Source organism: Elgaria multicarinata, chromosome 8 (genome assembly GCF_023053635.1).
Source record: "Elgaria multicarinata webbii isolate HBS135686 ecotype San Diego chromosome 8, rElgMul1.1.pri, whole genome shotgun sequence".
NCBI lineage: Eukaryota > Metazoa > Chordata > Lepidosauria > Squamata > Anguidae > Elgaria > Elgaria multicarinata.
Window position 1 is genome coordinate 205290 of NC_086178.1, and position 22521 is coordinate 227810.

At 53.6% G+C, this 22521-nt stretch overlaps 1 protein-coding gene across 12 annotated transcripts in view; it reads right to left on the bottom strand.

Moving 5' to 3' along the window:
- Nucleotides 1-22521, bottom strand: part of DLG1 (discs large MAGUK scaffold protein 1) — a 147705-nt gene that overhangs the window by 38740 nt on the left and 86444 nt on the right. For 7 of the 12 annotated variants that reach the window (XM_063131689.1, XM_063131686.1, XM_063131692.1 and 4 more), the window contains 10 exons: nucleotides 20554-20607; nucleotides 18941-18991; nucleotides 17798-17922; nucleotides 17214-17383; nucleotides 16581-16720; nucleotides 11990-12134; nucleotides 9113-9239; nucleotides 7885-8041; nucleotides 7456-7558; nucleotides 2602-2716 (listed from right to left, as the gene is read on the bottom strand). In XM_063131689.1, the coding sequence (XP_062987759.1) occupies nucleotides 2602-2716; nucleotides 7456-7558; nucleotides 7885-8041; nucleotides 9113-9239; nucleotides 11990-12134; nucleotides 16581-16720; nucleotides 17214-17383; nucleotides 17798-17922; nucleotides 18941-18991; nucleotides 20554-20607 (1187 nt within the window). The remainder of the gene's footprint in view (nucleotides 1-2601; nucleotides 2717-7455; nucleotides 7559-7884; nucleotides 8042-9112; nucleotides 9240-11989; nucleotides 12135-16580; nucleotides 16721-17213; nucleotides 17384-17797; nucleotides 17923-18940; nucleotides 18992-20553; nucleotides 20608-22521) is intronic. The other 5 variants (XM_063131691.1, XM_063131687.1, XM_063131694.1 and 2 more) reach the window with 1 other exon arrangement.

Genomic DNA, 22521 nt, shown 5'->3' on the forward strand with positions numbered 1-22521 from the left:
TATTTACTGTTTTACTCTATACAGCACTATGTACACTGATGGTGCTATATAAATAAATAATAATAATAATAATAATAATAATAATAATAATAATAATCAGCAAACTAGCTAAAAGTGGGCTAGATGGAGCAACTCTTAGATGGATCCACAGTTGGCTGCAGAATCACTCAAAGGCTCAGTTCAGACAACACATTACTCAATGGTGGACTTTTAAGCAACCATTGCTTAAATAGTCCCCTGTTGACTAACGTGTCATCTGACGGGAAAGAGATAACCAACGGTTTGCAGAGTTGTTTATCTGCACAACCACTGCCTATCCTGTTGTGTGGCGGGCTCTGTGGACGATTTCCTGTGTTTACAGAGTTGGACCAAGAGCAGCAGAAACCCCTGCCGCTCTGGCTCAGCGCGCCTCTATGGGCATGGGAAATAATCCTGTCCTGGGAAATGCTCGGGGAGCCACTGATCATGCCGTTCGGGGGCTCCCCACGCGCTTCCCGGGATGGGCATATACTGTCCCTGGGTGGGGCGCCCCCTTTCCCACCCCGTGATCCATCTGGAGATCGGCTTGAGGGGATGGAAGAGCTGCCTTCCATCCCCTTGAGCCAATCCCCAAATTGATTGCAGGGAGGGGGCGAAGGAGAAATCCATCCGCCGATATTGGGGAGGGGCGCAACCATCTGTCCTGCAGCCGTCACACGCAGGACAGGTCCTTGCGCGCCTCGTCCCTATTCGGCAGAAGAGGAGGGGAATCAGACGCGCAAAGCATCTCTCCTGCTGCTTCGCAAACCTAGCTAGAGTGGAAAGGTCTGCTTGGAAACCAAAAATGTGGGCTTAGCTTCAGTTTAGGCTCAGCTTTTAGGTCTTTCAGTGGAGCTCATAAACTCAACTTTAGGTGCAGACCTCAGCCCAAAATAAGAGCTCAGCTTTTCCTTTAGTTTTAAAAAGCAGAGTGTGAGTCTAGAAAGTGCACCGTGAACCCAGCTCATACTGACTCAGTGCTTTGCATTCCCAGCGGAGCCGAGGCAAGGTCCTCTGCTGAGCCCTTTCCCAGGCGAATTCAAGCCACGCCCCCTCCTTCACCCTCTACCCACTGTCCTCTCATCTAACAAGAACTTCCCTTCCCAGGGAGGTAAACTGACCGAGTTCTCCAGGCACCGGAAGCTACTGCAGAGCAGCAGTCAAGCCAGGCCCTCCCTGGTCAGGGTTATAAAGCAGGCGGCCTGTGAGGGAGCTCCGCTCACCAAGTGGGAGAAAAGCCCAGTGACGAAGTATCTCGGTCCAAGCTGAAAAGACGAGGCCCTTCCCTGGGCTTAGTAACAGGACGCGGAGGTGAAAGCGGTAGACTCTACCCCAGCTTCTCCTAGTAAATAACTTCACTTTTCAGGTAAGCAAACCCAACAATCATAAAAGCAACAGCTACGGAGGTAGGAAGCCAGCAGGGACGGGGGAACTGTCAGGCACACAACTATCTTCCTGCTGGACAGGAGTCGTGGGTGTCCTGCTTAGCGTAATGAGCTCCCGGCCCTCAAGGAACAGCTCTGTTCCCTGGAAGCCAAGGCGGCCGACCTGGACAAGCCGAGAGGTTGCTGAACAAGCCCTTTGGGGGCGTGACAGCGGCATCACAGTCCCCGGGCAACAGCTCCTCTACTGTCAGAGAAGGAGAGTCCCACAGAAAGAAGGCGTCATTCTGAAGAAGAGGGAAATGGCCCTTTAGAACGGACCCATTCCTTGGAAGACAAACGCATATCCCCACATGCCGAGGGTTTGCTATGCAGGAGAGGGGAGAGGGGGGCTGGCAGTAGTGGGCGATTCAACCATTAGACCTATACAGCTCCCCTGTGATGGGCGACACGGAAAACTGTGGTGGATATCACACGCCATCAAGTGAGCTTTGTAAATAGTTCTGGGGTGCAGTTGTGGTGCATGGCGGCACCAACGGTATGGACAAATGTTGTTGTGGGGTCCTGGAAGCCAAATTTAGACTGAAAGCCGGGACCTCCAAGGCAGCTTTCTCTCAAATGCATACCTGTTCCCCACACAGGGCCAAGCAGACAGGTGAAGCTGAGGGCTCTCGATGCAAGGGTGAGATGGTGGGATGGGAGGAAGGGCTCAGGGCTGCCCTGGAAACATTTTGAGATGAGCAAGAGGGACACAGGCTCCGCCTGAACCGGAATAGGGCCAGACTACTGGCGCGCCACATCAAAAAGGCAGCAGAGCGGCCTGCAAGGCTGCTGCCTCTTCCTCCTCCTCCAGAGGCTCCCACAAGAGGAGATAATAGAACCATAGAATAGCAGAGCTGGAAGGGGCCTACAAGGCCATCGAGTCCAACCCCCTGCTCAATGCAGGAATCCACCCTAAAGCATCCCTGACAGAGGGTTGTCTAGCTGCCTCCAGCTGGATCTTAGAGAAGTCCGTATATTTGGGGAAGCGTTTGCAGCCAAGGATGAGCTGCCACGGGATCTGGCTTCCTCTGCTCTCAGGATGGGGAGGGCCGCCCAGCCTCACACGCAGCCACCCTCCTGCGCCACGTGTGACCCAAGAGCAACCAGCCCCGAACTCCCTCTCTGGGAGAACAACTCAAGGGCTAGAAAGTGGCCTCACCTGACGTAGAGAGACCGCTTCTGGCTCATCCGCAAAGACCCAGATCCTGAACTGATGCTGCTGTTCATCATCTGCTCTCGCAAGTCATGTATCTTGGCTTCAAAGCGGCTGTATTCTGCCAAAAAATAAAGGAAAGGGGGGGGGGGGGAGGCAGCGCCAGTTCAAACCGAGTCAGTGGCCAGAGGACCCATCTAGCAAACGCTTCTACTGCTGCCGCTGCCACATGTTCCCGTTCAGAAGGCTTCGTGACAGATGCTATCAACAGCCAACATTCTGTGACCAGTATGAAGTCCCCTCCTCTGGCATTCATCCAGCACTTGGGCTCCTTCAAAATGTCCACACGGCTTTTTAAAAAGCTTTTAATGGTTGAATTCACCAAACTGGCACATGGTTTTAACTGTTTTAATAGTTTTACTGCTTTTAAATTATATATTGTTTTAACTTGGTTTATGGTTTAATTTGTTTTTAGCTGTGTATATTTACTGTTTTATACTGTATGCTTTTATCTGTACGTCGCTCTGAGATCTTATTGATATAGGGCGGATATAAATGTTTTAAATAAATAAATAAATAAATAAATAAAAAAACAAATTTCCTCAAGTATGAAATGGCAAAAGCACCATCAATGTTGAAAAGCTCATAAAACGTAAAACGAAAGCATTTAAAAGTGTGTGTGTGTGTGTGTGCCCACTGCACAGCGCCGTTCAGCCTTGCCCTTTGCAGCTGGATCCCTGCGCTGCCCGGGGAACTCACCTCCAGAGGCTGGACAGGACGGAAACATCTGAGCAAGCCAGTTAAAAGGCCTGCAGCGAAGCCACACACCAAGCCTCCGGAGGAGGAGGGAGGGAGGGCTGTTCTTCGGGTGCCCACAGGCAGCCACCGTTCCGTGGCAGCCACGCAGGGACAGAGGCGCACGGCTGCTTCTAAGAAAGGGAAAAGCCTCCCCACAGCCAACAGCCCAGGAGGCCAAAAGCCTCCCTTGTCCAGCTCACGCCCGGCCAGCAGCCGGAGAAAGAACAGGTTGCTTACCTGTCACTGTGGTTCTCCACATGGTCACCTGTGCATCCCCACACATGGGCTCTGTGCCCACACAGAGCCTCGTTTCGGGAAGACTCCACAGCTGAGGGTTATTTTGGCATCTCAGTGCGCATGTGCCAGCAGGTTCCCGCCTTTCCCCTCAGTTCCCTGAGACCGCCAACAGAAGAGCCTCATGACTGAAGGGGAGCTCCACCTCGGTCTCAACACCAAAAGCGACACAGACACCAAAGCGGGGATTTGGTGGTGGTGGTGGTGGTGGTGGGGTTGTGTGACTGCACAGATGACCACTCGAAGAGCCACAGTCACAGGTACGTAAGCAACCCTGTCTTTCTTCTTCGTTGTGGTCTCTGTGCATCACACACATATGGACGGTTACCAAGCCAAGTCACGTACTGGAGGTGGAGAGGCATCACTGCGAAACAGGTGAAAGCACTGCTCTACCGAACGAGCAGTCCGTCCGGGACCAGACATCAACGTTGTAGTGCTTGACAAAGGTCAGAGGTTTGGACCATGTTGCTGCCTTGCAGTGGAACGAACGCCTCTGCCAGAAGCAGCTAAAGTCACCATGCCTCCTGTCAAACGAGCTCTAAGTTGAGCAGGTCATTCCAATTAGGCTAACTTAATTGTTTGCACCACCCAAGCAGCTAGTCTCTGAGTAGACCCCTGGAGACCCTTCCTCTTCTGTCCTCCAGAACAAATAAAGAGGCGCTGTGTGTCGACCAAAAAGTCCGAGTCCTCTCCTTATAAAAATCTAGGGCTTGGTGAACATCTAATGTATGTAACCTCCTGTCTAGGTCCGTAGAAGGAGATGGGAAGAAAGAAGGTAACGTAATCGGTCAGCTGATATGAAAATCTGACACAACTTTAGGGAGAAAAGTGGTATCTGGTCGAAATACGACCGTGTCCTTGTGAACAACTGTAAAAGGTGGTTCCAAACGAAGTGTGCATGGCTCCCCTGCTGCAGAGGTTATAGCCATTGAAAGGGCTACCTTCCGCATAGCTTGAACGGACGTCCACCGTCACCATCGGCTTGAAGGGTTCGGTCGACAGCGTTTGAGGGACCACCGATAGGCTCCATTCAGGCATTCTCGGTCGTCCTGGAGGCACCAAATTTTTCAAGCCATGAAAGAGGCTGCGAGAATAAAGACTGCCCTTGAAATGGGCCCTCGGCACGTTGCCAGTGCTGCAAGATAAAACTCCGACGGACGAATACTTGACTCCGTTCTCGTATAGGTGATGCAAAAAGACTAAAATACTAGCAATTGAGCAGGAATCAGCAGAAAAGGAATTTGTTGTAGCAAATCTAGAGAAAGCTGCCCATTTCAGAGCACATGACCATCCCGTGGCGCATTTCCTAGCTGCGGTGTCTCACACCGAGAAGCAGAGAGACTGTCGATGCCGTAGTCGGGGTCGTCGGAGTATCATCTATAGGGTGAGTTGTGGGTCAAGGCTGTTGCTGTCGAACCTGACACTGTCGACCCTAAATTCTCCATGCCGTGAGATTCACAGTGAGCAGATCTGGATGTCGGACCCGACCTTGGTCGCAAGAAGTGAAGGATGGAAGCAGCGGAAGGAGGTACATTTCTCCCGGGGTTATCTGTAAAAGCGGTGCAAACCAGGCTTGCCTCAGCCACGGAGGAGTGACTAGAATGCAGCTGGTCCCGTCCTCTCTGGTTTTGGCAGCCATTCTGGATAGCAGCAGGAACAGATAGGAAAAAATCCCGTTCCACTGGAGGAGAAACGCGTCTCCCAGGGACGATCAATCTAGTCCCAGGCGCAACAGGGAAAGATGATGAAAAATACAGCCGGACGAACGATGATTATTTCTTAAATGCAGAACAGAGCAAAGGCGAAAAAACACGGAGGAAAATGCAAAGAATAACAACGAAGCAAGCACCCAAATCGGAAAAACTCAACGAGCGCTTTCCCTACGAGGCACCGGTGATGGCGGCCGCAAAGGAACTGAGGGGAAAGGTGGGAACCGGCTGGGACACACGCCCTGGGCTGGCGGGGGAGTGTTCCCGCCAAAAGGCGCCTCCGCTAGAGCGTCTGCCCGAAACGAGCCCAGGTGCGCAATGCACAGAGACCACGACGAAGAACCAGCACACAAAGAGGCCCGGGGGGGGTTTCTCACATGGGGGCATGGGGGGCTCTTTTAGGCGACGGCAGGTGAGGAAAACCAAGAGCAAAGGTGACAGCCCTCCGGGTGGCGAGACAGGAAGCGACTGGGCAGGGGAGGGAGAGGGGGGCCTCTGCACCCCACTCCTCACCAGGCGTTCTGTCCTCCCCCCTGCCCAGTCTCTGGAAATGGCTGCCAGGCGGGTGTGACGGCCGTGGCACTGTGGGGAGCCAGCCGTGGCCCGGCCACCCATGGGTCTACCTCCTCTCCAGGCTGGCTTCAGCTGCCATGTCCACCCCGGCACCATTCCTGCCTGTCTGGCTCAGCGTCGCGTGCAGGAAAGGTGCTACCGACACCTGTCCCACCTCCGATGCTGGCCTCCCCAAACCTGGTGCCTCCCAGATGTTTAGGACTTCAACGCCTATCAGCCCCAGCCAGCAGAGCCAGTGGGTGATGCAGTCCAGGAGATCCAGTGGGGACTCGGTTGGGGAAGGCAGTTGTAGCCCACCAGCTGCCGGCGGTGCCAGAGTGTGCCTGGATGGCACTGGGTGCCAGGATGAGGCCTGTTCTTCCTAGTGTGGGGGAAAGGGAGGCGGCGGCGGCGATGGCTAACGAAGCTTAGCAGAAAAGCCCCCAGCATTCCCACTCCCTTCAGGTGCAAAGAGATGCTTATTTGCTACATAAATGCTGCGTGGATTCCCCAGCAGGCCTCTTCCTCTCCTCTCCTCTCAGCGGCAGGGCTCAGAACCCCGACACGGCCCCACCGGAAGGCCTGGCAGAAGCGGAAGGCCTGGGAGGACTTGCACCCTCCGGGGCCTGGAAGTGCCAGAAGGGAGGAACATCGCCGGATCGGGGCCTGAGCTTTCCATCGGTCAAGCACACATACGTTCCTCCGCCTTCCGCCCGAGAGAACCGGTATTTGAAAACAAGGCTAAAGCTTGGCTATGTGGGAGCCCCCTGCCCCTTCGGCAATCATAATTCAGGGCAGAGAAAAAAAGGCCTCTCCCCCACTCCCCAATCTGCAAAGGCCCCCGAAGGGCGTGGGGCTGGGGAGGGGCATCCTTGGCGTGAGGGCGCTCAGCAGCAAGGAGTGGCAGGGGAAGGCTGGGCGGCCTCCCCCACAGGCTTCTTCTGCTCGAAAGGAAGGCAGCCTTTCCCTCCTGCCCGCTGCTTTACACAGGACTGAACACGGCGGCCTCCCGCCCCCCAAAAGCCCCAGGCGCCCCATGGGCTTGGACAGTGGCCTTCAGCCTAGAGCCGTTCGAAAGGAGGCCACGGAAGGGGGGCTCAGAAGGGGCCTGTGGAGGCTGCGGCCCACGGTGTTCACGCTCCCGCAACATTCCCTCTGCCCACCCCCCACAATGAATTTGGAGAACGGAACGCCATCGGGGAACGGGGGTTGGATGTGCCCTGGCCTGTTCTGAGCAACGGTCGTAATTCCCGACTTCCCATTCCAACCAGGGGAGGGGAGGGGAGGGGAGGGGAGGGGTGGCGTTCTCTCCAGGAACCCCAATTCTGAAAGACTCAGCGACAGCGCCGTCGCCGTCCAAGCGTGGGAGCGTGGCCTGGCTATGGTGATGCTCCTGGGGGTTGAAGCATCGCCACCTGCCGCCACCCGGTCTCCCTTCTCTCCCCTGCCACTGATTCAAGCAGCGGAGCCCCATGAGGCAGGCGGATCAGTTCCACCACGCGCTTACCTTCCGGACGGTACTGAGCCACAATTGCGACGGCTTGGCCGGCGTTCTTCAAGGCGGCAGCGGCTTCTTCGTGGGTGGCAGCTTTGAGGTCTACACCGTTCACCTACAAGGCCAAGGTGAACACAGCACATTGAGGAGCATGAGGGCTGCATTTCACGGAATGGCACACTGGGGTCTCTGGGACCTAAACGCCTCCTTCCAGCCTCCACGGGGCTCTCGGGACGATCGCCAGCGGGAAGCAGAACCTTCCAAGGGGTCTCAGCCCAAGACGCCGGCAGGACCCAGCGTCCCTCCCGATGGCTCTGGCCAGAGCCCCGTTTTGCATGCGGCAGGGCCACGGCCGGGCCGGCCACGTTCTAAGGGGCAGAATCCAAGCAGGCTACGAGGCAGGAGCCCCCTCGCTGTTCCCCGTCCAGCCGCCCGCCTCACCGAGATGATACGGTCTCCTTTCCTGAGCTCGCCGCTGAGGTCTGCCGGCCCCCCTGCAAGGATGAACGAGACAAAGATCCCTTCTCCGTCTTCCCCTCCTACGATGTTGAAGCCCAGCCCCGTGGATCCTCGATGGAGCACCAGCTTCCGCGGCTCCCTAAAAGGCAGAGACAGCCCTGGCTGTGAACCCTAACCCTGCACAAAGCCAAACAATGGAGCAGCAACGACAAATACGTCTGCAACTCAATGGAAGACATCTCAATCAATCCAATTTTAGATTAAATGTGTGCATGTGAATGAAGATTTCAGCAGGAAAATGCCCCTTTTTAATACATAACGAAAAAGAGGAAATGTAAAAAAATTACCAGTGAAAATAAAATGCCAAAAAGGAGAGAATACAGATTTAAACATTTAGCAGGCAGGATTTTGAACACTATTTTTTGGGTCAGGAACTTAACTGTAACAGAATGCAAAGGGGCAAACTAATTAAGACCCCAACAGCCTTGCCAGTAAACCCGGCGGCAGGTTCCTAGGCGTGGGCCAGCCAGAGGCCATGCCCACCCTCAGCCCCCCACCCCCAAGAGTGGTTTTCTTGCCTCCTCAGGGGCTGAGTCAGGGGCCAGCTGCATGTGACGACGCCCCCCCCGCCCCTCCACACACCACAAGGTGAAACGACCTGCCTTTTGCAGAAGCGGCCAGATGCAGATGCAACCCCCCCTGCCCCCCCTGAACTACGGCACCCCCTGCTTTGCAGAACAGCCTTGCTTCCAAGAGAGGCCGGCCAAGCGCAATGACCTTCGACTCCCCGCACCCGCCAACAGCGCCCCACCACCACCACACACACGCCCAAGCCAGCCAGCCAGCCAGCCAGCCAGCCAGCCGCAGCCCCAACACGTGTCCCCAGTGGTTTCGATGCAAACGCCTGGGATTGCTGAGCTTAGAGAAAAAGGGCGGGGGGAGGGGGGACCAGACCAGACGGTGAGGAAGAGCCTGCCAGCAGCCGAGGCCACGGGCGCCACTGTCAGCCTGCCCTGAGTGCTGGGGAGTTCCTCCGACTGCTCAGCCGGAATCTTCCCTCCTACAACTGAAGCCCCCCGGGGCTGCCCCCCCCCACCCTGAAGCCCCCGAGGCTGCCCCCCTGCCCTGAAGCCCCCTGAGGCTGCCCCTCCTGCCCCCCCAGGCCCTCTCCAATGAAGTCCCGTGCAGAGCTCCAGCAGCCGCTGCCTACCTGGTGATCTCGTCGTCTCCCAGCATCCCCTTGGGAATGGGGGAATACCTCCCTGGTGATGCCGGCGGCAGAGACTGTCCCAGGTAGGTGGACGGGCTGATGTGGTTGTCAACAGGCTGAGAATAAGCTGGGAAGGAGACAGATGCGCAAACGGTGAGCTCTGCGCAAAGACCTGATGCCGGTCTGAGGCCGACAGCAGCACCCAGGGCTCATTGGCACATCAGGAGAACCCTGCTGACATAGTTTCCACTGAAACACCACTGTCTGCCCACCACTTCACAGGGGCTGCTGCACCCCGAGCCCTCCAGCCATTTCAAGCTGTTCACAAGTGCCTGGGCGCCCCCCCCCCCCCCCCGGCCGGAGAGAAAGCCGGCTCCTCCACACACACCCCACCCCGGTCCCTCGCAATCAGTTCAGGGCCTCCTGTGCCGTGCATGTGCCACCACCCCCACCCCCGGCAGTCCTTCACCAGGAGCACCATGCTCTGGCTAAGCACCGGCTGCATTATGCAAACGGAAGTTTAGCACGTTTTCTGAAAATACATTTAACATTTTTATCACACATTTGAAAATAGTTAAGTCACACACTGAGAATACTGAAACTTCAGAACAAAACCCATTTCAAAGGAACATTTGGGGGCAAAGAGGCCTCCCCCCGCCCCACCCCTGGCGCTTGATTCCCCCCTGACCAAGGAGACCGCCCCCCCCCCCCCAGCGGCATCTCTTCTCTACCCCGTCCTGAAACTAATCCAGCGAGTGGATTTTGCCATCCACGGTGTTGGCCAAATGCCTTTTAGCCTGTCTTCTTCAATTACTGCACCATCTGGAGATTCTCATTTGCGTGGGGCTCTGGTCTTGCTCTTACAATGACGTTGCTAACTCTTGATAGTTACTGCCTGCACCCTCCTTTATGTAACACAACAAAAACGTTCCATGGATTAGGAAGCAAAAGGACCTCGGCAGATCTCCCAGGTCATTTGAATCGGTTCCCTTGATCTTGACCTTAAGTAGGCTTTACAGACAGCACATGGGAAGTAGAAGTGGCTTTTAAGATGCCATAATTTCTACCTCTAAGAAACGGGGGCTGAGCTGGCTTTTCTCATCTTCCCTTCCCATGCTGATTTCCTTGTGAGTCATGTCTTTTAGACTGCAGGCCTGAGGGCAGGACTGATTTGCTGGTGGTGGTCCCTGGAAGCTGCTCTGGAAGCCTTTTTGGCTGAACAGTAGGATGCTGCTGCTGCAGCTGCTGACGCTGGGTAGTGTCCAATGCTAACTCTACATAGAGTAGACCCATAAAAATGAATGAGATTTATGTTACACAGCTAACGTGTCCCATTTATTTCAACCGGTCTACTCTACAGAAGACTAACATTGGATACCACCCTATGTCTTCCCAGTTTAAATTCTCTTTATGCCAAACAGCCTTTCAGGATTTAAAACGAGATGTCCTGATATTTGGAAGTCCTGACAAAATAAAGGTCCACCTCCTCCTCCCTTTTCAATTAAAATCTAATTCTACAGCATCACTTTGCTATTCCTAAGAAAATCCAATATTCTTGTAAAACCAAATTGTTTCCACGTACCAGTGGAGCAGGGGAGGGGGGTGGCGGCGGTGGTAGAATTCTGTCGTACCTTAAAGATCATAGAATCATAGAATAGCAGAGTTGGAGGGGCCTACAAGGCCATCGAGTCCAACCCCCTGCTCAATGCAGGAATCCACCCTAAAGCATCCCTGACAGATGGTTGTCCAGCTGCCTCTTGAAGGCCTCTCTTCTTCTTCTTGTCGTTCACAAGTGCGCACGTGTGGAGATTCGCTTATCTGCTATGTATCCTCTGCCGTAGCGGCCGCTTTATCAATCTCCTTGTCTTGGAGATTGCGCTTAGTGGGCAAGCAAATCTGCACATGCTTGCAAAGGACCTGGAGGAGCCCAAAGGGTGTGTGTGGAGGGGCTGGCACTGTGTCATCTTCACAGAATCATGGAATAGCAGAGTTGGAAGGGGCCTACAAGGCCATCAAGTCCAACCCCCTGCTCAATGCAGGAATCCACCCTAAAGCATCCCTGACAGAGGGTTGTCCAGCTGCCTCTTGAAGGCCTCTAGTGTGGGAGAGCCCACAACCTCCCTAGGTCACTGGTTCCATTGTCGTGCTGCTCTAACAGTCAGGGAGTTTTTCCTGATGTCCAGCTGGAATCTGGCTTCCTTTAACTTCAGCCTGTTATTCCGTTATGAACACCCTTGTTCTGTCTTAAACCCTTGTGGCTTAGAGGTCGCTTAATCAGAGGCACCAGAGTCCACAAAAGTGTCTGCCGCACCCCGAAACACCGAGGAGGAGGAGGAGAAGGATGGGGGGGAGAGCCCCCCCCCACACCCAGGAAGAGCCTCAGTCCTTGGGGCGCTTTCAGTGGCAAAGAGCAGGCCGAGCACAGCACGAAGGCTGCTGCCAGGCTGCTTGGGCTCCCGCGACCTGCCCCACCCGCTGAGAGTTGTGGGCCTGGGCCGACCCGGCAGGTGCAGCCCTTGGGCAGAAGGGGAGTGGCTTGTTCCGAGGCCCCGCGACTCTGGGCGGAAGGGGAGGGGCCCCTAGGAACCGGCCTGCCCCCTCCCCGGCCTGCCCCCTAACTTCCCATCCCCAGCTCCTGGTCTCCCTCATCCACTTGCTGCTCTCTGGCTTGGTAGTCCAGGTGCAGTTCTCTTTCTCCCCCCCTCTCTTGTTACCTTTTAGTCATAGTTTCACAGTGTGAAAATGTTCTTTGTGATAAAAATGGAAGGGCAAGAAACAAGCGTTCTGGTGGATTTTAAATAAACCAAAAACATTGTTGGTTAATTCTTTCTTAGGAAGTGCCCCATAAGCAAAACAGTCAACACAAGTTAAACTCACAGTTGGTGATGTCGGGAGGGGCGTAGCTGTCGTTCATGAACATGCTGGTGGGCTTTGCAACTTTCAGGTAAACAAAATCGGAGGTGTTTTTCAAGGCCGTCACTGCTTCTTCGTGCGTCACTTCTTCTAAGCAAACGCTGTTCACCTGGAGGGGGGACGCAGGGGAGGGAGAGGACTGAATGAGCCCATCCCCTACAAGGGGATGCTTGTGGGTCAGGATCCCCCTCGCCCCCAGGCTCAGAATTGCACCTTCTGTCCAGGAAGCCTCCGCCCTAGGTTTGCTCCGGGTGTCAGCACCTCCTCAGGAATTCAGCCATTGGCCTTGATTTAAAAGCCGGCATCCCACCTCCCGTCTTTTTCAGCTTCCCGGGTGCTTGCAGGGAACTAGAACAGGGGTGGGGGGAGGGCCCTGCCTGGGAGCCCCCCCCACTTTTCCTGACCACTTTTCAGTGTGAAAACAAGCTCTCAAAGGGAGAAACCATAAGATAACAATGATGTATACATAGAAAAATTAAACCATCAAATCCTCAAAGCTTAAAACGTCAGCAACATATAAAAGATAGAAGCAGAACAAAATAACTGGTGTGCTACGGAAGAACCTCTTTCACCAGCCCTGGAGTGGCCGAAGGCCCGGCCCCAGGGTCAGCTGCGGGTAAAAGACAAGCTTGGCCCCTGGCCAGGACTGCTGGCCACCCAAGGCTCCTTCCAACTGGTGTGGCCGACGGCACTGATGCCATGCAGCCTTCTTCGGAGAGACAGCAGATCCTGTCACCTGGACCGGGCGGCAACATGGCTTGGCCACAGGGCGTGGGAGGGAAGGGTCCATAGCCATTCTAAGCGGAAACCCTGCATCTGTGTCAGCTGTGGAGCAGCGGTATCAGTGGGCAGTTTAAGCACGTCTCGCCCACCCCCACAGACTTCTGGCATTATGAGGACAAAGGACGGCCGGAGGGACGGACACACTCGTCATGACTGGCCCACGGGCCCTAGCCAAAGGCACATACTTACTCAGCTGTAAGCAGCACACCAGAGGAGGCCCCTGGAGGTGGGGCACCACTTCGTTTTCAGTCCACTTGATCGGAATTGTGCATTTAACTCCCTTGAACAAGGCAGCTGTAGATTATGGAATCCTAATCTCTTAAGTCTTCCATCATTTCATTATCTAGGGACTATTTCCATTTCCACAAGATCCTCTCAGATATGATGGTCAAAACTAACAGACAACCCCAAACAAATTCTCCAGGCACATTCCAGTCCAGACCTTAGAATACCTGATCAAATGGTTTTTTTAGGTCAACTAAGGTCTGCGATGTGTTTGAACAGACATACACTCCGACCCCGATTTGGTGATTCAGAGTTTGTCCACTTTGATTCGGGTACTGAACTGGAGTCGAGATTTTGAAACCTGAAGTTTCATGTGTCCCATTTGACTATCATGGGAAAATATATATACGGTTTTCTCTTTCCCCCCCTTGCTTGGAATCTGCAGCCTATATATATATATATATATATATATATATATATATATATATCATTTATATTTTACAAAATTGATATACCAAACTCCTTATCTAACAAGGTTCTCAAGCGGTGAACAATAAAAGGAAAATAGCATCAAAATACAGAATAGAAATATTTTAAAATAATTAGATTGTTGTTTTTAGATTGTTGATTGTTTTTTATGCTCTTTATGATTTTAATTTTTGTGAACTGCCCAGAGAGCTTCGAATATTGGGCAGTATAAAAATGCAATAAATAAATAAATAAATAAATAAATAAATAAATAAATAAATAGTACCAATAAAACCCTGGCTAGTTAGTAGTTGCTTAGGAGTGGTTTACGTCTGCAAAATCTTAGAAAAATAGGTGCAGGGATCTTTGTGCTACCCACCCTTATATCTATTTTTTAAAAAGGAACTGCTGATGATATCTTTATTTCGTGGCAGAATTGGATGAAGATTTCAGAGATATCTGCTCCTTCTGAGAGGATCAATTCTGCCAAGCTTCAGAACATTCTCTGCAGGGGGTTTTGTGTGGAAGAGGAGCCTTGGCATTTTGGGGGTACCTGAAAGAGTCCCCCCACCCTGGGCCAGGTTCCTCGTGAGCCTGTGTTCTAGAAAAGACAGGAAGCCCGAAGTTGGCAAGTAAGAAACCTCCAATGTTTTTGGGAGGACCAAGGGGCAGCGATTCACGTGGAAGGAACTGGCTCACTTCCCATTCCCTCCCCCAGTGGCTTTTTTTTGGGGGGGGGGGCGCGGTTGTATGAAAATGACGCCCATCATGACTTTGTTCTTAGGAGTTTCACACTGTTCATTTTATTGTCCCATGCGTATTTGGCGCGTTCTCTTCTCTTTCTTATTGTTTTATTATGATTTTATTAGAATGTAAGCCTATGTGGCAGGGTGTTGCTGCCTTATTCTTTTACTATGTACATTGATGGTGCCATATAAATAAATAAACAAATAAATAAATAACAACAACAACAACAACATTATGGAGGTATCCCCAGTAAGAAACCTGCAAAGTTCCGGAAGGATAGGTGCAGGGGCTGAGGAGTTACGATGCTTGAAAAACCAGCTTAAAGCTCTTTCGTAGTGAAGTGTGGAGGCACGCCGAGAACGGCCACATCCCGGTCCCAATCCATGCCCCACTTGGAATTAACAAAAGGAGAGTGGGAACAAAATGGACGGAGAGGGAAAAGTTATGTTTCTAAATTTATAACGGCGAAAGAAGTCAATTTGATTGAATTGCCTGCCTAAGTCTTACAAAACAAGGAATTTCAGGAGAAAGCTCACAGTGGCATAAATAAGTTATTATCAAGTATAATTAATAAATCCTGAGGTAATGAAAAATCTTCTCAATGAATCCAGGAACAAAAGGAAAATGCCAAAATTGTGGGGGGGTGGGGTGGCAGGAAGGTAATCCAACAAGAAAACTTTTCGAAAATTCAATAAGAGGGAAAGAGGAACTAAAGCGTGGTTGAACCGTTTCATGAAAAAGGGAAGCAAAGCAAGAGAGCCGGCCTCAGCCTCTCAGCCTCTCTCCCTCCCTCCCACACATGGAAAACTGCAGGACAGCAGGAACTAAATTCAAATTACTCTTTTTCCTGACCAGGGGAGGAGAAAATAGATTCACAACCCAATTCTATACAAAGACTCACAGACAAGAACACAGAACAAAGTGTACCTCGCAACCCTGCCCACCCCAGAGGCCCCCATCACTTCACGCCCTGCTCCCCCCCCTCCACCACTGCACTGCCCAGCTGACAGAAAACCAAAGACCGTGAGAACTCCACTGGAGCACTCAAGAGAACTCAAAAAGCCCCCTGCCCCCGCCCCCCACAAAGCCCAGACATTGGGGAGCCCCTGGTCAAACGTGGGCCTATTGCTCACTCAGGCCCCCTCCCTCCCTCCCTCCCTCCCGCCACTCAGAGCTCTAGCGGAACAAAACTGAAGGATGCCCTTTGCAGAAGACATGGAGCCTCCAAACCACGAGTCAGCCACGAAGCCCTCGTGCGGCTCCAGCTGTGGCACTGTGGCTTCGGTGGGAGGCCGTCCAGCGCTCCATCCAGCTAGCTTGTTTCCCTAACACGAACGGGCGCGTCTGAGATTTACCAGATCAAGAGAGATCGCAATGGCTTTAAAGGACAGGGCCCACTTGGTGATAGATTTAAGAATCTAGCTGAGGGTTCTGGCATCAAAAATTAATAAAAGTGGGATTGTGGTCCCTGAAACTTTTTTCAAGCCAAAGTAGCACAAAGTGGTACCACAAAATATATACTTACTGCTTAAACATTATCAGGGAAAAACAAATCTATTCAATGATGAAGCAAGCAAAACACTACTACCTACAATGCCATTAGGCTGACTAGAAGCATAAAATAAATTGTGGCTGGCGTATTTCTTAGCAAAAGTAAAGTTCTATCCCTCTCAACTATCAAAGCAGTCTTCGTTAAGGTTGTGTAGTTAGCAATCTGGCCAGCATGGTTGGCAGAGCGCGGGTGGTCATGCCTGGCGGGCGTCCCATGCTCCCAGGAACTCTGGGTGGCAAGCAGATCTAACCCTTGGCTTTTAGAGCTCTTTTGTGGATAATCCCATCTTAAAAGTTTTAGAGGTGGTCGTGCCGCTATTTCCATTTCTTTCAACATAACCAGTTCTGCCACTGATACCAGTAGCGCCCAGATGAAGGTACCTCTGCCAAGCTCAGCTAAAGCCACGTGCTGCTTCTGGCAGCCAACCTGCCCACTGGTGGCAGCAGCCTCCCTTCAACTCGAAGAATACGTCCCATTACTCACAGTCCTCTCAGAACACACAGAGCACTCAGCCCCATCACTTGCCGTCCATCCGTACAGACCCTTAGGAATAGCGCTCCTATGAACTCCTATCAACAACATGCGTCACATTCGGACTGCGTGGCAAACGGAAGCCCCCTGAACGAGAAGGGCCTGGGGGTGGAGCGTGCGTCTCGTGACCAGGCACAAGCCCAGAGTCTGATCAAGGTTGGAAGGGGAGCGTCGCCTGGAGCCCAAAGGCTCCGAGGAGGCGCCCAGACGAAGCCAAGGGATCGCGCACCCCCCCACCCACACACTTACCGCCATGAGCTTGTCCCCAATCTGGAGCCTGCCATCCTTGTGCGCTGCGCCGCCTTCAATGATCTTGGTGACGTAGATGCTGTTGTCTCCGGGAATGTGCTGGTTTCCAACCCCCCCAGCGATGCTGAACCCAAGACCTGCTTCAAGAGAGCGAAGGCAGTCAGTGCCACTGCTGCAGACCCCCACCCCCACCCCCCGAGGCTCCAGCAGGCGCATCAGGAAACAGGCAGGTGGCTGGAATCTGGCCTGGGAAGAGCAGGGAGAGGATTTCAGGGAGCAGGGAGGGGTCTGGGGAGAACGGAGCCTGGGCAACGGACACCGGCGGAGAAAGAGGTCCCTGATCCCCGGAAGCTCCCTAGCCGGGTGTGGAGGGCCCCGGGGCCCCAGGCAAGAGCCGCGTTCTTTTTCCCTACAGGAGAGCCTCTGGCCCCTGCTGCTGCAGCCTCGGAATTCCGCACCCGAGACGACGCGCAGTTCTGTGCGGCCCAGGCATGGAGCCGCTTGGAAAGACTGCAGCCTGAACAGGAGTGCGGGGAGACACGAGGCTCCACGGGTGTGTGGCTGGAGCTGCAGCAAAGCGGTGGCCGCCGTCCCCGGCGGCCCCAAGCCTGCCCCCCATTTCCCACCACAAACCTTTGGGGCCTTTCACGAGCTTGAGCTCCACAATTTTCTCCGTCACTTGCTTCCTTCTCTTGACGTACAGCCGGACCAGAGAGCCCGCCTCCTTCAGGGCTTCCACCGCTTTGCTGTGCGTCACCTCGCGGACGTCCGCCTCGTTCACACGCAGGATACAGTCGTTCACGCTGCACAAGGGGAGCAGAGGCAGCCCTGAGTTGGAGCCAGCAGGCCGAACCCTGTTTGGGCCCTACCGACAAGCCCTTTGCTTCCCAAGCGCCCCTGGGACAGCCTCTGGAGGATGGGCCTGCCCCCTCCCACCAGATGCTCCAGGACCGCCCAGTCCGACGCCTCTGCCCCAGACGCAGGGCCTCCCAGTGGCCCTCTCCTCTCCCACATCCACCCACCCCGTTTCCACCATGGATTTCAAGAGCCCCCAAGCCCTGTTTGCTCCTCCTCCGCCCATGGTCGACAACAGCTGCTGTGGCCACGGTATCCGCCCCAACGAAACGGGGCCCAGGCAGGACAGCCTCTCCTCGAGACACTGGCTGAAATGGACACCAGGGGGCGCCAAAGGCTGGAGCCGCAGGGCCCTGACCTACCGCAGCCGTCCATCCTGGGCTGCTGCCCCCCCAGGGATGATCTTGGTAATGAAGATGCTCGAGTCGTCCTCAATGTGCGGATTGTCTGTCCCTCCTGCAATGCTGAAGCCGAGCCCCGAATTGCCCTGGAAAAACAAGCGCGTTGACCCAGAAAGCCCAGAGCCCCAGGAGGGAACGCGGCCCTCAAAAGGTGGGGCAGGATCTTGACCGGGTGACGACTGGGTATTCGCCACTGAGCCATTGGGAAAGGGCCACAGCAGCTCCGTGGGGGAAGAGCGCCTGCTTGGTGGGCCGAAAGCCCCAGGGAGGGTTGCTGGAACAGTGCCTGCCTGAAACCCTGGAGGGAGAGCCGCCTCCGCAGCTGCCAGTCCGTGTTGACAAGACTGGGTTATGTTGACCCCTGGTCTGACTCAGTAGAAGGCAGGTTAAGCCGGGATCCCCAGGGGAGGGGGCAGTGGCTTTAGCCTCCCCCAGCGATCCCACCCCATCCCTGGGTGTGAGCACCCAGGTATCTGTGGCCCTTGGCCCGCCGTCCAGCACCGTCAGCCCAAGCAGCACAGCCCGCCCCGCCCCCCGCTTCAAGGGAAGCCCTGACCGCCAGAAGGGCGGACGGCCAAAGGGCAGCGAAGGGAGGAGCCTCCAGTGCGCTCTGCTCATTGTGCCCAACCTGCAACGTGGGCATCCAAGGCGCGGGTGAGATGGCAGGGTCTTCTCGGCTTCAGCCCCACCCCCAAACTGAAACAGGCCTCCTGCTGCTGCTGCTGGGCCTCTCTAGGGGCTGTTGCAAACTACACAGAGCCTGACCCGTGGCCTTGGTGTGAGCTGTCCTGCAAAGCGGCCCGAAGGGTTTTTGTTCCAGCAGGGCTTTGGGAATACTCTGGACCTGTGTTAATGTATTGGGGGGGGGGGGTTGACTGGGGTTTGCTTTTTGTTTAAAATGTTTCAATATTGCAGAGGTTTAGTTCTATTTTAACTTTTGTAAATTTATATTTGTTTTAATTGTATGCCTTTTTAATCTTGTACTCCCACAGTATTGGGAAAAATAATAATAGAAATCAATCCTCTGCACATGGCTGCTCAATTCCCAGCAGGGCAAAAAGGTAATTCCTTGACAAATTAAAGGCTGTGAGAGCAACTGCTTACCCTTTCTAGCGTAATTTCTTCATATTCATAGTCTCCATCAGTGCCATTGACCTAAAGAAACACAGAGACACACAATGCATTTTGCCAAATGGCTGCAGAGCAGCCCAGCAGGAGGGGCGGAAAAGGCCCGTGCCGCTCTGCGCCATCTCGCCAGGGCTGCCTCCCGCCTCCCTCGCCAAATGGCGCTTTGGAGGGACCGTAACTGGGTCTCCACCCTTCGGTAGTTTGGAAGAGTGCAAATGGGGTCCAGAGTTGTCCATTCTTTCTCCCCCGCCCCCCAATCGCCCTGGGCCGTGGCCAGTGTGCAGATTCCCTTGGCCCAACCGGCGCCCGTCTTGCCCTGTCGCTTTCCCAGCGCATCACCAACTTCACTTTGTCGAACTCCCAAAGTCGCCTTGTGCAAGGAAACGGACAGGGCAGGGCTGCGCATCGTGGGCAGGCCAATCTGCACACCCTCGTGGCAGCCCAAGGAGAAAATCGGCACAAAGCTAAAAGAAAACATGAACCCATTTGAGTAATTTAGAAGCACTGGATTATTATTTTATATGCAAAAGGGGTGAATGAAGAGATCACTCTGAACAGGAGCACTGAAAGGGGCGGGGAATAAACCCACCACCCCCGCCTCAAGACCCTCCTGCTGCTGCCACATCTGCAGCCGCCACTCGCCACTCCGAGGTCCCGTCTGCTGGCAGCAGTGGCTGAACAAGACGAAGCGACTGGGACAGGCACCTGGAAGGAAGGGCTGCTGCCGTGGGGCAGGCTCAGCCCCTCCATCCCGTCCAGCCGCCACTGAATGGGGCTCGGGGAAACGTCGGAAGAGGGGAGGAAGCTGCCAACTGGCGGTTCAAGGCGTCAGAACGAGAAGTCTGGGCTCTCCCACCCTAGAGGCCTTCAAGAGGCAGCTGGACAAGCATCTGTCAGGGATGCTTTAGGGTGGATTCCTGCATTGAGCAGGGGGCTGGACTCGATGGCCTTGTAGGCCCCTTCCAACTCTGCTATTCCATGATTCTATGAAGATGACACAGCACCAGCCCCTCCACCCCCGCCCCTTCAGGCTCCTCCTGGTCCTTTGCAAGCATGTGCAGATTTGCCTGCCCACTAGGCGCAATCTCCAAGACAAGGAGATTGATAAAGCGGCCGCTACGGCAGAGGATACATAGCGGATAAGCGAATCTGCACACGTGCGCACTTGTGAACGACAAGAAGAAGAGATTATGAAACCATTTGCGCAATTCCAAACCATCTTAAAAAGAAGGGGGGGAGAGAGAGGAGGTTGTGAACTAAGAAAGTGCTCCAAAAAGGGGTGGCCACTGGAGCGGGGAGGCGCGCCGGGAAGGTTTCCTGCTGCAGGGCCGAGGGTGAGACGGGTTGCCATGCAAAGGACGCAGGGACACGTGCAGGGAGCAGGCTGCAGGGCTGAGGGGAGAAGCAGCCATGCCAAGGCACCACGTGCCCCATCATTTGTCAGGACTAAAGCAGGTTAGTCAGAGGGCCACAAACCACTGGGGCTCATTGGCAGGGTGGCTCAGCGGGACCTGCGTGAACCAGCCCAGGGAAGCCGGAGGGTTTTCCTCAAAACCACGCAAGGCAATCGATTGGCAGCAGAAACTCACGTAAGTCGTTGTCTCCGAGGTTTCTGTGTTCACCACGACTGGAGGGGGATTTGCCTTCAAATTCAAAATGCAAAGGCCCACATTAGAAGAAGCCTCACAAGGGCAGCCCACGCGCCACCCAGGCCCCTGGTTGGGCCGTTCGCTGCCGCTCATTTTAAATGGACGGTCGCTGCTTTGAAGGGCTCTCGGCCAAGCTGCCCTGTTCTTGAAGGCTAATGGGCTTCACTCAATGGAAGAAGCCACCGGGGGTTTCAGAGTTCAATGAAGTATCGGTGGCTGAACTGCCACCCATTTCAACCCTTGTTTTGCTGATTGTATCCCAGAATCTTGCTAAACCTGTGAACGCTGGGGCCACGCCGCACGTTGTTTTGTCTCTTTCTTTCTTATTCTCAAGTAAGTGCAGGGTTTCCGATCCAGAATGGTCCGGTGGTGGATGGAGGGGGACTTTGCCCTCGCTAAAGTTCAATTTGGATTTGGAGGGGGGGGGCAGGCCTGTAATTTTCACTGCAAAAAGTGATCCAATTTTGGCAATGACAATGGCAGGTGCAGTTCCCCTGATCAGGAGGCAAAAAGGATTAAAATCTTCGGTAGGGTTCTGATTAGGGCTGCGGCTCTTATGTTAGAGGAAGAAAGACGTGACGTCTTCAAAGTAGCATAGAGCTTGGCCCAGAGATAACAAATGTTTGGGGATTGAGCACGGCCCAGGCGTCCTCTGACTAAATCAGCATGCTGCTGCTGGACAAGCAGGCCAACCCTGGCCAGTAGAAAGATGAGCTGGGAAAAGCCCAGGGATTCACGGCAGGCCAGCTCAGGGACAATGTCTATGGTAGGGCTTAGGAGGCTCCCGGCTCCCGTCCTCCAGGGAGGGCCTGTCCTGTCAGCTGTCCCACCAGTGTTTGCACAGGGTGTAGGTGCATCAAACCCACTCATGAGGGCAACCAGGATGATCAAGGGTCTGGAAACAAAGCCCTATGAAGAGAGACTGAAAGAACTGGGCATGTTTAGCCTGGAGAAGAGAAGATGGAGGGGAGACATGAGAGCACTCTTCAAATACTTAAAAGGTTGTCACACAGAGGAGGGCCAGGATCTCTTCTCAGAATGCAAGACACGGAATAACGGGATCAAGTTAAAGGAAGCCAGATGTCAGCTGGACATCAGGAAAAACTTCCTGACTGTTAGAGCAGTACGACAATGGAATCAGTTGCCTGGTGAGGTTGTGGGCTCTCCCACACTAGAGGCCTTCAAGAGGCAGCTGGACAGCCATCTGTCAGGGATGCTTTAGGGTGGATTCCTGCATTGAGCAGGGGGTTGGACTCGATGGCCTTGTAGGCCCCTTCCAACTCTGCTATTCTATGATTCTATGATGGTCTCACAAAACCCAGGATTTTCTGGCAGGGCTAAATGCACATGCTGTCTGCAAACATCACATCCGTGTGAAGACCTGGCGTGCCCGGAGAGGACCGTGGAGCCCTTGAGATCGAACGTGAGACTCAGAGAGCCGCTCTAAACCCACCTCTTACACTGTTTGCTTGTTTGTTTGTTTATGCTCTGTCTTCGGCCTGCCTTTAGGGGCAAAACCTAAACAAGGCAGAGTCCTTAAAACAACCCTAAAATATACACTCCTATTTAAATAAAACCACGATTTGAAAAGCAGTTTAAAAATAATGCACAGATTAGGAACACAATTATTACACATGAACTAAAACAATTTTAAAATGATGTCAAAACAGCAGACACAATAAGTTCTTAAAGAGAAAGCCACCTGGAATAAATACGTTTTTCCTTATAGAATCCAAAGCAGACTTCACAATATTCTAAAATAATCAGAGTTTAAAAATCCTTAAACAAAACACCATAGAAACACAAGAGATAAGGACAGCAGCAAGAAACAAACCTGCTGAAATAGTCATTGGTCTTGTTCAGACGTGCACTTGCAGGTTAATTAACCCCCAAACTGCAGGCACGTGC